The following is a 16,320-nucleotide window of genomic DNA, read 5'->3' on the forward strand; positions in this document are numbered from 1 at the left end:
GCTTCTTCAAAAGTGGGGTAGGATATAGAGATTTTGCAAGATTGCAGATGACAGTCTCAGAGAGGTTTTATGGTCTGATGAGACCAAAATAGAGCTTTTTGGCATTAAAACTAAATGCTGTTTGGCGCGCATTTAACACCACACATCATCCTGAGAACAACATCCCTGCTGTGAAGCATGGTGGTGGCAGCATCATGTTATTGGGATGCTTCTCTGTGTCAGTGCCTGGAAAGCTTGTGAAGATATAGGGCAAAATCAATGCAAAGTACAGAGACATCCAGGAAGGAAACCTGCAAGAGACCTGGGAGAAGATTAATCTTCCAACAGCACAATGACCCCAAATATGTAGCCAAATCCACGCTGGAATGGCTTAAAACCAAAAAGGTCAATGTCCTGGAATAGCCCAGTTAAGCACATTCCAACTGAGAATATGTGTAAAGAGCTGAAAATTGTTGTTCAGCAAAGGTCCCCATTCAACTTCATGGAGCTTGAACAATTTTGCGAAGAAGAAATGGGAAGAAATTGCTCTGTCCAGTTGTGCAAAGCTGTTAGATATTCATCCAAATAGAATCATGATTGTAATTGCTGCCAAAGGTTCCTTTGCCAAATATTGATTGAAGGGGGTGAATACGCATACGTACGAAATCAACTGTTTTTTGTTTTATATTTGTTACTAATTATGTTATCTCCATTAAGGGCAATTCTTTTGTTTTTACATCACACCACCTTCAGTACCAAAGCTGTCGAACCGCATGTTCTGTCCTAAATCCTGGCTGAAGGGTGGGCCCGGAATGACATGGTTCCCTGGGTGTTGCGGCACTTTCCACTCTCTGATTGGTAGAGCAAATCAGTCAGCATTCTTCAGTCCTCGGGGTGTAATTGATTGCAGAGTGCTGCATGGATGCAGGCTGGATCCGGGGGCTGGCTACAGTAGCCCTGCAATGTGGAGGAGAGGTTAGAGATGGTCAAAGTGGCGAGGACGCAGTCCGTTTAATGACGTGAGGATGTGGGTTTGCTGTGTGGGTGGTGCTTGCGTGCCTCTCCATGCTGGTGGGGTTAGAAGTTGTGTCCGTTTATTTTTTTCCCTCCACCGCCGCTGCCGCCCTTCCTCTGCTTAAAGTTAATCCGCTAACCCTGCCTTGAGTGTTGTCGTCACAGCAGCGTTAAGGCTGGAATTGTGCTCTTTTTGTTATATCATCGATTTGCATCTCTTCCAGTGAGCTTTTCTCTGCCTTTCATCATGCTTTTTTTTCTGCCCTCAGCTCTTGGATCAGTTCCCTGAAACCCTTTTTATCACAAGTGATGGGTGGTGTGATTGGCACATTACAGGCCTAATCAGTGACACCATAGCAGAGAGGTCTCTTAAACCAAACTGATCATAGTGGCATGGAAGAATTCCACAGTCAATGTATGAGAGGAATTTCCCAATGTCTTTACTCACTTTGGGAAAAGTCACTAATGACCTGAGGAATTTCTCAGACACAGTAACAACTAGGTTTCCTGTTGGTGGATTGTTTGGAGTCAAAGTAATATTCTGGTATGCTTTTTGTCATTTGGACAAAATAAAAGCCAGGTTATGTGCTTCGTCTGGCTCTGAACCCCAACTTACAGCTTTTCGGCCTCTTCCACGTGTTGAAGCAGGTCGTGTTCCTCTGGAGTTGCTTCAGTGCAGATTGTCGTGGTGTTCTGTTTGGTTATGAAACCTCCTGGCTTCTTTCTCTTTTAGAGGTTTTAATTTGTGCGTGTGGCTGACATCCTTCTTACAAATGTCATAAGGAGCATTAACAGAAACTTCTCATCTTAAGATGTTTCTGAAGATCTCAACTCTCATCCCTCTCTTTGGGATGTTTTGTTCTCAATGTGTAATCAACTTGCAGCCCAGGGTCAAAATTGCTGGAATTACATACTTACACAAGGGAAGGATTTGCCAACAAAACAAAATGTTTTTCTGTCTGTAACCACAAAGCTCTGGAAGGTTGTCATTTTGGAAATATAGCCTACTTTTCAATTTGAACTAATAGCAAATGCAAAATAAGTTATTGGCCACTTAAATCATTGAATATGACACAATGGCTTTTTACAGCTTAAATTAAATGTCCGCCCGGTTATGCTTGTTGGTTATTGAGAATCAAGGAACACTAATTTGTTCTATAGTTTAACATCACTTTTTTGCTTCTTCTCCCAACTGGTGTCAGCAGAATCATTGTCTTCCAGCCACCTCAGCTCTATTTAACACTGCTCCAGACAAACATCTTATACACCAATTTGGGTAATGGAACATTACAAGTGTGCACCTTCTACAACTGTAAGTCATTAAAACAACGAATCTAAATCAAAGCATTATAGTTCAAGATGATTGAATTTAAGATCAAAGCAACATGCACTGGAAAGATCTATTTGGTCTCACTGGGCTGGAATTGTCCTGGAGGAGTCCCTTACCTTGCTGAAACTGTTAGAGGCCACTGGAGGTCAGCTGTATTGACATTTGGAGGTCTGTCATGATCAATACTGTCTATTGCTATTAACCTGCTCCACTGGGTTCTGACCATGTTGAAGGCCAACAGATGATGCATACCCGCTGGTCTCTGAGGCAACACTAGACACCCAGGCAACACTTAACACTCATGCTTGACTCACTGTTTCTCCCCAAATATTGTTAGATTTTTAAAATTACACTAAGCTATTTTAATTGCAGTCATTTTGAGGAATGTTTGGATAGGCTTTTCTTTTTCTTTTTTTTTTTTTACAAGAGCAGACATGTATTGGCAAACAGGAAAAGGTGGCAGTGTGTCACGGCTTCGGGGTTTGAGGAGCAAGGAGGAGCAGGAGAAGGCGTGGTGGAAGGATATTTAATCGTATCCACTCGAACATATACAGCGTAAGCTGAACAAAGCGTAGCACAGCTCTACACACAGGTAGAGACAATCACACACAAAGACAGGGGGAGCAGAGGGAACATATATACCGGGGGAAACAGCGATGATGAGGAACAGGTGCACTAAACGAGACACAGGTGAAATGTATTATGAGACGGTGGTGTCAGAAGGCCGGTGACGTCGACCGCTGGGGCCCGCCCACTGCAGGGGGAGGTGAACCAGCAGAGGTCGCAGTTGTCACAGTACCCCCCCCCTGACGCGCGGCCCCAGCCGCGCGACGACGCCGGCCTCGGGGCCGACCCGGGGGGCGCGGAGCAGGGCGGTCCGGCCGACGCTGATGGAAGTCGCGGACAAGGACGGGAGCCAGGACGTCCTTCACCGGAACCCAGCTCCGCTCCTCCGGGCCGTACCCCTCCCACTCCACGAGGTACTGGAGGCCCCCCGCCCGGCGCCTCGAGTCGACGATGGAGCGGACAGAGTACGCCGGGGCCCCCTCGATGTCCAGAGGGGGAGGGGGCACCTCCCGCACCTCACACCCCTGGAGGGGACCATCCACCACCGGCCTGAGGAGAGACACATGAAACGAGGGGTTAATACGGTAGTCGGGGGGAAGGCGTAACCGATATGTTACCTCGTTGACTCTCCTCAGGACTTTAAAAGGCCCCACAAACCGCGGGGCCAGCTTCCGGCAGGGCAGGCGGAGGGGCAGGTCCCTGGACGAGAGCCAGACCCGGTCGCCCGGCCGATACACCGGGGCCTCCCCGCGGTGGCGGTCTGCAGAGGTCTTTTGACGGCGGACAGCGAGCCGGAGGCGGGATTGTACTGCCTCCCATGTGCCCGCTGCCCGCCGGAACCAGTCGTCCACCGCAGGGGTACCGGTCTGGCTCGGCGTCCACGGCGCCAGGACCGGCTGGTAGCCCAGGACGCACTGGAAAGGCGTCACTCCCGTGGAGGAGTGGTGCAGAGAATTCAGTGCGTATTCCGCCCACGGCAGAAACTCTGCCCACTCCCCCGGCCGGTCCTGGCAGTAGGACCGGAGGAACCTACCCACTTCTTGATTGACCCGTTCCACCTGCCCGTTGGACTGGGGATGGTAGCCCGAGGTCAGGCTGACCGAGATCCCCAGGTGCTGCATAAATGCCTTCCACACCCTAGACGTGAATTGGGGACCCCGGTCAGACACAATGTCCTCGGGCACCCCATAGTGCCGGAAGACGTGTGTAAACAGGGCCTCCGCGGTCTGTAGGGCAGTAGGAAGGCCGGGCAGGGGCAAGAGGCGGCAGGACTTCGAGAACCGATCCACAACGACCAGGATGGTGGTATGGCCCTGGGAAGGGGGGAGATCAGTCAAAAAATCAACAGAAAGGTGGGACCATGGTCGTTGTGGAATGGGCAAGGGGTGCAACTTGCCCACCGGTAGGTGCCGGGGTGCCTTACTCTGGGCGCACACCGAGCAGGAAGAGACGTATACCCTCACGTCCTTGGCTAAAGTGGGCCACCAGTACTTACCGGCCAGGGCGCGCACTGTTGGCCCGATGCCAGGATGACCGGAGGAGGGAGATGTATGCGCCCAGTAGATGAGGCGGTCGCGGACAGACGCCGGCACATACGTACGGCCCTCAGGGCATGTGGGCGGAGAGGGCTCGTCGCGCTGCGCTCGGGCGATGTCCGCGTCCAGTTCCCATACCACCGGTGCCACGATGCATGACTCCGGGAGCACGGGAGCATCATCCACAGGCCTCTCCTCCGTGTCATGCTGGCGGGACAGCGCGTCAGCCCCGACGTTCTTACTCCCCGGCCTGTAAGTGAGAGTGAACACAAACCGGGTGAAGAACATAGCCCACCTTGCCTGGCGAGGGGTCAGCCTCCTCGCTGCCCGCATGTACTCCAGGTTCCGGTGGTCAGTCCAGACGAGGAAAGGGTGTTTAGCCCCCTCTAACCAGTGCCTCCACGCCGACAGAGCTCGAACCACGGCCAGCAGCTCACGATCACCAATGTCGTAGTTCCGCTCCGCCGCACTGAGCTTCTGGGAGAAGAAGGCACAGGGACGGAGCGTGTTACGACACCCCGTCCGCTGGGAGAGGATGGCACCGAGCCCACAATCGGACGCGTCCACCTCCACGATGAACTGGAGCGACGGGTCGGGATGGGCCAGGACCGGAGCGGTGGTGAAACGGTGTTTCAGTTCCACAAACGCCCGCTCCGCGTCCACGGTCCACCTCAACCGGGTCGCCCCCCCCTTCAGAAGGGAGGTGATCGGAGCCGCGACCTGGCTAAAGCCCCGGATAAACCTCCTGTAGTAATTAGAGAAGCCTAAGAAACGTTGCACGTCCTTGACCGTGGTTGGGGTCGGCCAATTACGCACGGCGTCAATGTGAGGCTCCTCCATAGCCACACCTGTGCTGGAAAAGCGATATCCCAGGAAGGACACAGACGACTGGAAAAACAGACACTTCTCGGCTTTCACGTACAGGTCATGCTCCAGCAGTCGAGCCAGCACTCTGCGCACTAACGAGACATGTTTGGCGCGGGTAGCAGTGAATATCAAGATGTCATCAATATACACTACCACTCCTTCGCACAACAAGTCCCGGAATACGTCGTTGACGAAGGACTGGAAGACTGAAGGAGCATTCATCAACCCGTACGGCATCACTAAATACTCGTAATGGCCAGATGTGGTACTAAAAGCGGTTTTCCACTCGTCTCCTTCCCGGATACGCACCAGGTTATAGGCACTCCTGAGGTCTAATTTAGTGAAAAAGCGGGCCCCGTGCATCCTCTCCACCTCCGCAGAGATCAAAGGGAGAGGGTAGCGGAACGGAATGGTGATCTTGTTCAGCGCCCGGTAATCGATGCACGGGCGCAAACCACCGTCCTTCTTTTTCACAAAAAAGAAACTCGAGGAGACCTGTGACTTGGAGGGCCTAATGTATCCCTGTTCCAACGCTTCCGTAACGTAGGCGTTCATAGTCTCCGTTTCGGTGCGAGACAGTGGATACACGTGACCCTTCGGGAGTGCGGCTCCGTCAACGAGGTCTATCGCACAATCCCCCAGCCGGTGTGGTGGCAACACAGCAGCCTTGGCTTTGGAGAAAACCGTAGCCAAGTCCCTGTATTCGGGGGGAATGGGCACGGCGGACGCACTGTCTGGACTCTCCACCGAGGTCGAGCCAACGGAAACACCCAAACACCTACCCTGGCACTTCCGCGACCACCCCGACAGACGTCGACTAGACCAGGAGATGACGGGGTCGTGTAGGGATAACCAGGGGAAACCTAAAACTATTGGGAATGTGGGTGAGTCGATTATGTGAAAGGATATGGTTTCACTGTGTCGGTTGTCGGTAACCAGGAGGAGGGGAACAGTGCAACTCGTGACCAGACCTGACCCTAGTGGCCGGCTGTCTAGAGCTCTCACGGGCAGGGGGGTGTCGAGGGCCTGGAGGGGTATGCGTGACCGCAGGGCAAAAGACTTATCCATGAAATTTCCGGCTGCGCCTGAGTCTACCAGCGCCTTACACCGGGAGAGCCGCGGAAAGCCGGGGAACCTAACAGGGACAGTGCACATAGAGAGGGAAGAGGTTAGTGGTGAATGTGCATGTGCTACCTGGGGTGATGCGGAAGTGCCCTGCCTGTCACCTCTTGACTCGGGGAGGGAGGTGCGGTGCGGCGCGGTTGTACGGCCTCGTTTCCTCTTGGAGGCACTCCGCACCTCTCCTCCCCTACACCTGCCCGACAGCGCAGCCGCCCCCAGGGCCATGGGGACGGCGGCGTCTGGTTGGCAGGGTGGAACGGGCGGGCCTCTTCCGGGACGTCCTCGGGCAGCTAGCAGGTTGTCGAGACGGATGGACATGTCCGCCAGTTGGTCAAAGGAGAGGGACACGTCTCGACAAGCCAGCTCCCTCCGGACGTCCTCGCGAAGGCTACACCGGTAGTGGTCGATCTGAGCCCGCTCGTTCCACCCCGATCCCGCTGCCAGGGTCCGGAACTCCAGAGCGAATTCCTGCGCCGATCTCGTCTCCTGCCGTAGGTGGAACAGTCGTTCACCCGCCTCTCTCCCTTCGTGTGGATGGTCGAACACGGTTCGGAAGCGGCGGGTGAAATCGGCGTAGCTGCCCTGGGTGGGCTGCTCGGTGTTCCAGACGGCGGTGGCCCACTCCAGGGCTTTTCCGGATAGGCAGGAGACGAGCGAGGTGATCTTCTGAGCCTCGGTCGGCGCAGGGTGCATCGCCTGGAGCGCGATGTCCAGTTGTAGGAGGAATCCCTGGCAGCGGTCCGCCGCCCCGTCGAAGTCCCTGGGCAAGGGGAGATGCAGTGCCCCCATGCTAGGCGGCGAGGAAAGGGCAGGCGGAGAAACGGCCGGTGCTGCGGGGGTCTGCTGGCTCAGCTCTAGGCGCTGTACCGCTTTCAAGATGTTGTCCATTGCCGCGCCTAGGCTGGCCAGCATTGTTGAATGTACTCGGACCGCCTCCGCAACACCGACCTTGCCTGTGGCTCCTGTAGGCTCCATATCCTTGCTGTCTTTCTTGGGTGTGTGATTCTGTCACGGCTTCGGGGTTTGAGGAGCAAGGAGGAGCAGGAGAAGGCGTGGTGGAAGGATATTTAATCGTATCCACTCGAACATATACAGCGTAAGCTGAACAAAGCGTAGCACAGCTCTACACACAGGTAGAGACAATCACACACAAAGACAGGGGGAGCAGAGGGAACATATATACCGGGGGAAACAGCGATGATGAGGAACAGGTGCACTAAACGAGACACAGGTGAAATGTATTATGAGACGGTGGTGTCAGAAGGCCGGTGACGTCGACCGCTGGGGCCCGCCCACTGCAGGGGGAGGTGAACCAGCAGAGGTCGCAGTTGTCACACAGTGGTAAATCTTGGTGATTTTCCAGTTGATTGTTTGTTTGGATTCTAATGGAAACATTCAGTTTTTTCCACCACTGAACAGTAAGTATTGACGTGCTGTACAATAATTAGCGGCTGTTCGCAGTGGATCATGGTTGTTGTGGATAAATGTCAAGCATTGACATTTCCTGGGATAGTGAGTGGACCCGTTCAGGCAACAGCATAAGATTGTGGGGGCGATGTCTAGGACAGGAGGAGCAGAGGGGTAGCAGAAGGAAGATTTGGGGCGCTGGAATTTAACAGAGACTGACAGGCCTCTCTATAATTCAGCTCAGTGGTGTGTTGACGTGGCAGCCTGGGCGCTGTGGGGTCAGGGGCACCGGACAGGTGGGTGCAGTGTTGACCATCCCTAAATGTTACCTCAGTGTAGCCTGCTACAGCATAAAAATGTAGTTAAAACCTTAGTTTGATGTATTTATTCTTCGTATTAACTATCGGCAGCGTTGGGCTAAATTAATCAAAGACCGCACATTCCACTTGTTTTTTCTCTCCTCTGTGCATTTGTAATATTGTTAGATAAGAATCCTAAAAACTAATCCTAAACCAGAAAAAAATACAAGTAAGAAAACTGAATTTGGAGCAATGTTAAATAGGGTTTCTGAGACAAACCTAACAGATTTTATAGGTCCCCCTTTAGACTGGTTTATTAATCCATTGGATTCAATGGTGTATACAGAAATGTTGCATGGGAGTGAAGAATGTGCCTAATTCAACGCATTCATACCGGCAATGGACGTTTATATATAGTGTGTTTTCAGCAAATTGTGTGACATGAGGTCCTTGTAAAAACAAATGCCAGCGTAGAGCCCCGGGGCGCGGGCACTGTCCCCCCGGGGCTGCTCAGACAGTGGGCCAGACGGGAGAGGGTTTGCCGGGGAGGATGGGGTCATGGCCGCGGTGGTTTCCGCTGACACCCCACATCTCACTCCGGCCGGGGCAAGCACGAATTCCTCAAACTGATTGGCTTGAGAGGGGGCCTAATGCTCTATTGCGCGCACACACTCAGGACAGACACACACACGTAGTCTGTCTTTCTCCACAATCTCTCGCCCTTCCACTTTCTTTCCCCTACTCCCACGGTCTAGCACGTCCGATCTTTCTCTCACTCCATCCGTCTCGCACCCCCTGTTTCTTTCCTCCTCCATCTCCCCATAACTCTGGGTGAGGCAGTATTCCTCCAATGCTGTGGGGATTAAAAGCCTGGGGGGCTTTGTTCTTATTGGATGGGCACGGGCCGCCGTGGTGGGCATATGGAGCCATCAGGTGATTGGACAAGGCAACAGTGGGTTACTGTGTGTGTGCGTGTGTGTCCGACCCCAGAACCAGAGTGAAACATCCCTTAGCATCAGGTACGAGTTAGCCAGGGATTTTCACTGGTTTCAGGGTTAGATTACCTCAGGGAGACATTCCATGCTCTCTCGAAGGGCTTTTGATCTGTGAAAAGCTTCGACATTTGGAGCAAAGCACCAGCACTTACAGGGGGTGGGAAAGTCGGCAGCAGGCGAAGCGGAGGGGCGAGTGTTTGTAACTCTGAAAACATGTTGTCCATTTGAGGGGTGGCGTCTGCAGCGGAGGACCAACCAGCGGCGGACGGTCGGCTGGGTCTCTCGGGGGCTCCATGGACACTCGGTCACATGGCACCTTTTTGTCGTTGACTCCATTTAGAAGGGCGGAGAAGCATTTCTGTGTTGTTTTGTCTCACACTCTCTCATTTCCCTAAGGTCCTGTGGCACCTAGACATCTTTCGCCGGAGCTTCCGGCAGCTGACCACACACAAGTGCATGGAGGACTCGTGTATCTTCTGTGCCCTGAAGGTAAGAAGCTAGACCTGTGAGTAGAGAGGGGCCTTGGGAGGGAGGGAGGGAGGGAGGGAGCAGACTTACGAATCCCTTCCGGTAATGCCTACCAAAGAATGTAGATGGACGATTCCTTTTTTTTGTTTTAACTTTTATTTTTTTTATATCACTTGCGTTTATTTTCAACAGTAAATCTTTAGTTATGGACTGATCTCAGTGGATTTTGTTTTTAGGCATTGTTGGGCCCCCTGCTATCCATTTTGAATGATATTTGAAAGGTAGTGGTTGTCTAGGCATAGGTAATGGATGATGTACTGTGGAGCTCTCTTTGATCTGGACAGACTGCTGGATGAAGATCTCTCTCTCTCTCTCATTGCAGTTTCTTTTATTATTACATTCCATCTAATGTGAAGGAGGCCGCTGGCACTCTCATCAAAAGTGCAATAACTCAGTTGAAAGAGAGCTTTCCCCTGTACCTGCAGACTGACTGCTTGTCTGATCCATCTGTGTGCTATTAAGGTTCTACTGTCTCAGAACTGTTCCTGAGTCTCTCTGGCATTCCAAATGCATGTCTCAGTTTGGTTGACAGAGATACAGCTGCTAGCCAGAGCCATGCTTCCATTATAACACAAACTGCTCCTATTGGCCAGATGTATAATCAATTTTATACATGTAATATGAACAAGCCAATTTAAATGTTTTCAATGACTTCTGAGTGACTGATTTAAGATAAAGATTTTTTCAATCAGATTTAAAATGCCCCCACTTTGATAACCAGTGCCCTAGAGTGGTAGACCATGACAGACATGCCTCCTCACTGAATAGTTCAGTGATATACACAGGAATCAGAAAGGTTTCTGCAAAGGGAAATGTGTTGACTATCAAACTGCTTGACTATGAAAATCTCAGTCGACGAAGAACCTTAATGACCAAACAATGGACCAGTGGACACAATGTTTCAGCCCTACCGTTGGATTCAATGGGGTCAGCCCTACCGTTGGATTCAATGGGGTCAGCCCTACCGTTGGATTCAATGGGGTCAGCCCTACCGTTGGATTCAATGGGGTCAGCCCTACCGTTGGACTCAATGGGGTTAGCCCTACCGTTGGACTCAATGGGGTCAGTCCTACCGTTGGATTCAATGGGGTCAGCCCTACCGTTGGATTCAATGGGGTCAGCCCTACCGTTGGATTCAATGGGGTCAGCCCTACCGTTGGACTCAATGGGGTCAGCCCTACCGTTGGATTCAATGGGGTCAGCCCTACCGTTGGATTCAATGGGGTCAGCCCTAGTTGAGCATTCATACATGCCACTTGACTGGCTGCGGTATGTCTCTCCCCACACTCAGCCTTATGGGATTTGTACCCCCGAATGCAGATTTAACAGGCTTACGGGAAACTGACTGATGTCTGTTCAGCCCGTCAGAGAGGTTTGATTTGAAGGCATGCCTGATTCCTCTGTTTCACACGCGGCCTACGTGTCCGAGAGGCAGGGAGAGGGGCTTGGCTTAGTGCGGCTGGATCTGGCCAGCTGGCAGGACTGGGACAGTGTAAGAGCACTCCGGGTTCAGCCAGGCCAACCTTTCAATTGCTGAGTGACTAACGCAGGTCTGATCAGTCCCGCTGATTTCACACTCGTGTCTACCTCAGAATAGGTAGGTGTGTACATTTGCTGCGCCCTTCTCTCGCTCTCTCTCCTTCACTCTTTCCTTTTCGCTCTCCATCTCCAAATCTGTTTCTTTTTGCTGTTCTCTCGCACCCTTTCGCTCACTGCTTCTCTTCCATCCCTTCACTCTCTCCTTGTCTCTCTCCCTCTCTCCATAGGAGAGATGGGTTGCAGTGGCAGAATCAGACTGTGTGACTGCAGACCTCCATTTGCCCCAGAAACACACCTTATCGCGGGTGTATTTAAATCGAGGAGATTGAAAGATGTTACAAGGGTTATTTCGACTTTCGACTGAAGGCATCAGGCCCTAGTGAATAACTGGCCGCTGAGTCCGTGTAAAATCTGCTGTTGTCTCCCATGTTTGTTACCTTGTATGTAGGCCGTAATGGGCTGTTATTTTTAACGTTGTGGCTGTTGTGAGGTGTTTGGGTTGGAAGGTGAACCACGGGAGAATGTGTTGTCTTGGAGATGCAGGTGTTATTTCCTCCCTTCATACCATCACCGAGGCATCCCAGGTTGCCAAGATAACAATGTATACACGAATTAACAGTTTATATATAATCGGTAGTTGAGGAAGTTACCCTATAAATGTGTGTTTACTTGATAAGAAATATTCTGGATAGAATTTCTTTGTACTATTGCTTGGTATTTTCTGTTTACTCCATTCCTGTTATTCCAGAGTGTTATGCTGTATTGAATCCTGATGTGTCTCTGATGGTTTCCAGAGTATCTTTGCTCAGTTCCAGTACAGCAGTGAGAAGGTTCTGCCGTCTGATGCCCTGCGCAGCGCCCTGGCTAAGACCTTCCAGGACGAACAACGTTTCCAGCTTGGCATCATGGACGACGCTGCAGAGTGCTTCGTAAGAGACAACCACCCTTCGCTTCTTCCTCTTCCGCCGTCTTGCTTTTCCTGCCCTTCCTCCCCTCGTCTGTTTTTTTGACACCTGCGTTCTCTCTTCTCGTAAGCCCACATGTTTGGCTAAAAGCAGCGAGCTAAGAGTTCAGCAATGTACTCTTATGTCGAAACCCAGACTGCAGTCCGTTAACCTCCTACAGGCCCCTGGTAGACCTGACAGGAAGCTGTCCATCCAGCCTCTGCCACGCTATCACATAGGAACAGCCCGGCTGAGTTGAGCTGGGTTTGTTAAGTCATTTATTTCCCCCTGACTGGCTCATTTTAAAAGCAGCCTTGCTGGGCTGCCAGCCAGGGAATAGTTCCTTATCCTGTGTGTTTCTTCAGGCCTGTTCTCTCCTCTCTTGTCTCTCCTTCCCTTCTCCTCTCTCCCTCACCAGGCCTAATCTCCCCATGCCCTCTCCCCTCTTCACTTACCTCTCCTCGTCTCGTCCTCCCTTCCCTCTCTAGCCTCTCCTTCCGCTCCCATATTGACTTACCTCCCTCTCCACGTCTCCATTCTCTTTCCTCTCTCCCGTTTCTGCCTGTGTTGCGGCCCTTATGTTCTGCTGACAACCGTGAACAAACAGAAACTGCACCGTAGGTTGTTTTTTATTAGTATTATTCAAGGTGTTTGCCTTGGGCTCCAGCCTGGAGGTGGTGGGCTGGGGCTCCAGCCTGGAGGTGGTGGGCTGGGGCTCCAGCCTGGAGGTGGTGGGCTGGGGCTCCAGCCTGGAGGTGGTGGGCTGGGGCTCCAGCCTGGAGGTGGTGGGCTGGGGCTCCAGCCTGGAGGTGGTGGGCTGGGGCTCCAGCCTGGAGGTGGTGGGCTGGGGCTCCAGCCTGGAGGTGGTGGGCTGGGGCAAGTGCTAAGTGTAGACTGGGCTGATGCTCATACCTCTGCTTTGATCTAACCACAGTGGATCTGTCCATTCTGTAAAACATTCTTTTTTGCTGAAGCTCACGTTACAAAGGTCTTGTTACAATCTTGCTTTGCAAAAAAACACAAGATTTTCTGAAAAGGGCATTTTCTTTGTCTTTGAGTAGTGGTTTGACTTTAAAACATGTGTAAGTTGGCAAACACAGGAGGCGATAACCTCTACCTCCTGCTCCTGCAGGAGAACATTCTAATGCGGATCCACTTCCACATCTCAGACGAGACCAAAGAGGACATCTGCACAGCCAAGCACTGCATTCCACACCAGAAGTTTGCCATGACACTCTTTGAACAGGTGAGCTCAAACACAAGCCCAGGTAACTTCCTTCAATGAATGTCAGGACTGACCTGTCCATACATTCCATGGTTAATAACGCCAGCTTCCAGCTCTTAGTCAATTAACTGTGTGTTTATCTCTGTGTGTGTGCGCGCCTGTGTGTGTGTGTGTGTGTGTGTGTGTGTGTGTGTGTGTGTGTGTTTAGTGTGTGTGCAGCAGCTGCGGGGCGTCGTCTGACCCACTGCCCTTCATTCAGATGGTGCACTACATCTCCACCACCTCCCTATGGTGAGTTCCCCTCAGACTGGGGAAACCCCATTGGACCCACTGCTCTGACCGTGATCTGACCGCGACTACCTGACCACTTTTGACTAGAGCTCCGACTGGGTCCCACTGGCAGTGCTTGATTGCTTAAGTTGAGTGTTAGGAATGTGTTGTCTGTTTTCTACAGTTATGTTACATGGTGGTGTCCTACCTGATATTGTAGTCTTGTCTCTTGCACTCCTTGGTCAACAACCCACCAGTTAAGAGGAACAGCAAAACCTAATCTTGGCACACGAATGTCTCTCCATTGCTCCAGTATTTATTGCAGAACCCACTTTGATTCTGCTTTCATCAAACCTTTTTGCTGATATGTGTAAATCTGATTGCACCTCTATTGCCACAAATTCTATGCCGCCAAAACATGGAACAAATCAGAATGACATATGAATGTCTGATGTCTTTTTTCTTTTATATCCAAATCACATTTTATTCTGTCTTTGCCAAAATGTTTGCCACAGTGTGTGAATGTTGTCAGGTTACTGGCTAATTGGTGTAAAAAGTGTGGGCAATTTTGCTCTGAAACCAGAGTATTAATTGTCCAACATTAGAAGTCCCAGACCTCTGCTCCGGACAGCTCCAGCCCAAGTTAAGCACTTTCTACTGATTACGATCAGTTCCTGCATTTTTATGCATTTATATTGCCAAACATTACCTGGCAAATCATTAAACCATGCAATGTAACTTATTGTCTAGAATAAAAAAAAAATGTAAAAAAATTTAGTTTAACTACACTGCTCAAAAAAATGAAGGGAATACTTAAATCACACATCAGGTCTCGAAGAAATATATTAAAGATTAAAATCTTAACATTTTGTAATTCTTTGAGAACAAAATGACATAACCACGGTCAATGGAAACCAAAATCACCAACCAGTTGAGGGCTGGATTCAAACTCACACCGAATATCTAAGTAAACAATTGAAATCACAGGCTGTTCCAACTTTCTTGACTTTCATCATGGCAACTCATAATGCCAATCGAGCTCCACGGCGCTGAGCTGTGAGCGCAGGTCCCACTAAAGGACATCTAGCCCTCATGCGACCCTCATGGAGTCTGTTTCTGACAGTTGGTCAGAAACATGCACCCCAATAGCCCACTGGAGGTCATTTTGTAGGGCTCTGGCAGTGCTCCTCCTATTCCTCCTCGCACAAAGGAGCAGATAATGGACCTGTTGCTGGGTTGATGCCCTTTTACGGCCCTGTCCAGCTCTCCTTGTGTAATGGCCTGTGTTCTGGTATCTCCTCCATGCTCTTGAGACTGTACTGGGAGATACAGCAAACCTTCCTGTGACGGCACGTATGGATGTGCCATCCTGGAGGAGCTGGACTACCTGTGCAACCTGAATGGGCTGCAGGTACAGACTCATGCTACCAGTAGTGAAGCTAGAAAAACGCACTACTAGAGAATAATCAGTCAGGAAGGATAAGGAGAGCGCAATTGTCTGTGGCCACTATCTGCAAAACCATTCCCTTTTTCTGGGTTGTCTTGCTCGTGCCACTCCAGTGCACCTGTTGTCACTTTCATTTGCACCAAAACAGGTGACACTGATTCAAAATTACTTAATTTATGGGAATTCTAGAATTGAAATATGCTCCATTCAAAAATACGGAAAAGCCTCTCTGGTCTCTTTTCTGTTGAGCAGAGAAATCCAAAAAAGAACGCTCTCTCTCTTGGCCCAGTGACTGTAAATGACACCTTGGTGACCAAACATGCTTTCGCTCTCCGCTAAAGAGAGGTAACCCGCTAGGTTAGATATCCGGTCGCCTAGGAACTGGTAATAGCTCTCTTCATCATTGGGTTATGAGCTGTCAGCAACACCTCTCTGGGCTGTGGGAGAAGGAGCGGGAGGAGGGGATGAATCATCTGCATCCCCTCCTTCATGCCGGCTGGCTGTAGTGAACCAGGGCCTGCCTCCCTTGGTCTCCAGCTGTGGTGATGTCTGCACTGAAGCCCTGAGGGGAGACGGGCGCCATCGCAGTCCGTTGGTTGTACAGCTGCTGCTGCCATAGCAGCCAGTTAGTCCAGAGTGCTTATTATGTCGTGAGCACATTTCTTATGCAGAACTGATGAAATGTCTTCATGAATATTCCATGAGATGAGTCTGTGTTCTCCGTGGGCTCTATTTGATTCTTCAGTGCTGTTCTGGCCCAAATATGACCCTGACATTGCCAAACACCAGCCAGCGTCTGTCTTGGAGACACATGCGCGCACTCCTACGCTGTAAGAAATAGAAAAGAACAGAAACATTTTTAATTATCAGTTTTTGGCACAGTAAGGCGGCACAGTGTTATGGTTGGCCTACCATTGCACAGTGAATCAATATCCTATTGTTTCGTGTAACCCCTCAGAGGAGCATTTCGCATCCTGACAACGCTTTCTTTGCTAACAATAACAGTCAGTCTCCTGAGACCAAGTCACCTTGCATTTACTAGAGCGAAGACGCTTCTGCGTGTCCTCGGGCGTCTTGGAGGTGTGCACCTCTCTCGGCAGACTGAAATCTGCAGGGACCTGGAGAAAATGGCCACCAGTCACATTCGGAGACAAAAGACTGGTCTGGTGCCCTGCAGTCACATGACGAGTGTCCCCAGTGCTAAGGCTGTGGAGTTCTCTTTAGAGAAGGACGTTTAATCTAAAAGTCAAGT

At 50.9% G+C, this 16,320-nt stretch overlaps 1 protein-coding gene across 10 annotated transcripts in view; it reads left to right on the forward strand.

The window, feature by feature from the left end:
* The window catches only part of usp54a (ubiquitin specific peptidase 54a), a 72,588-nt gene that overhangs the window by 39,833 nt on the left and 16,435 nt on the right, over positions 1–16,320 (forward strand). For all 10 annotated transcript variants that reach the window (XM_034292698.1, XM_034292704.1, XM_034292707.1 and 7 more), the window contains 4 exons: positions 9,512–9,604; positions 11,977–12,111; positions 13,259–13,372; positions 13,560–13,642. In XM_034292698.1, coding sequence (XP_034148589.1) covers positions 9,512–9,604; positions 11,977–12,111; positions 13,259–13,372; positions 13,560–13,642 — 425 coding nt within the window. The remainder of the gene's footprint in view (positions 1–9,511; positions 9,605–11,976; positions 12,112–13,258; positions 13,373–13,559; positions 13,643–16,320) is intronic.

The sequence above is a fragment of the Esox lucius genome, chromosome 6, assembly GCF_011004845.1.
Source record: "Esox lucius isolate fEsoLuc1 chromosome 6, fEsoLuc1.pri, whole genome shotgun sequence".
Lineage (NCBI taxonomy): Eukaryota > Metazoa > Chordata > Actinopteri > Esociformes > Esocidae > Esox > Esox lucius.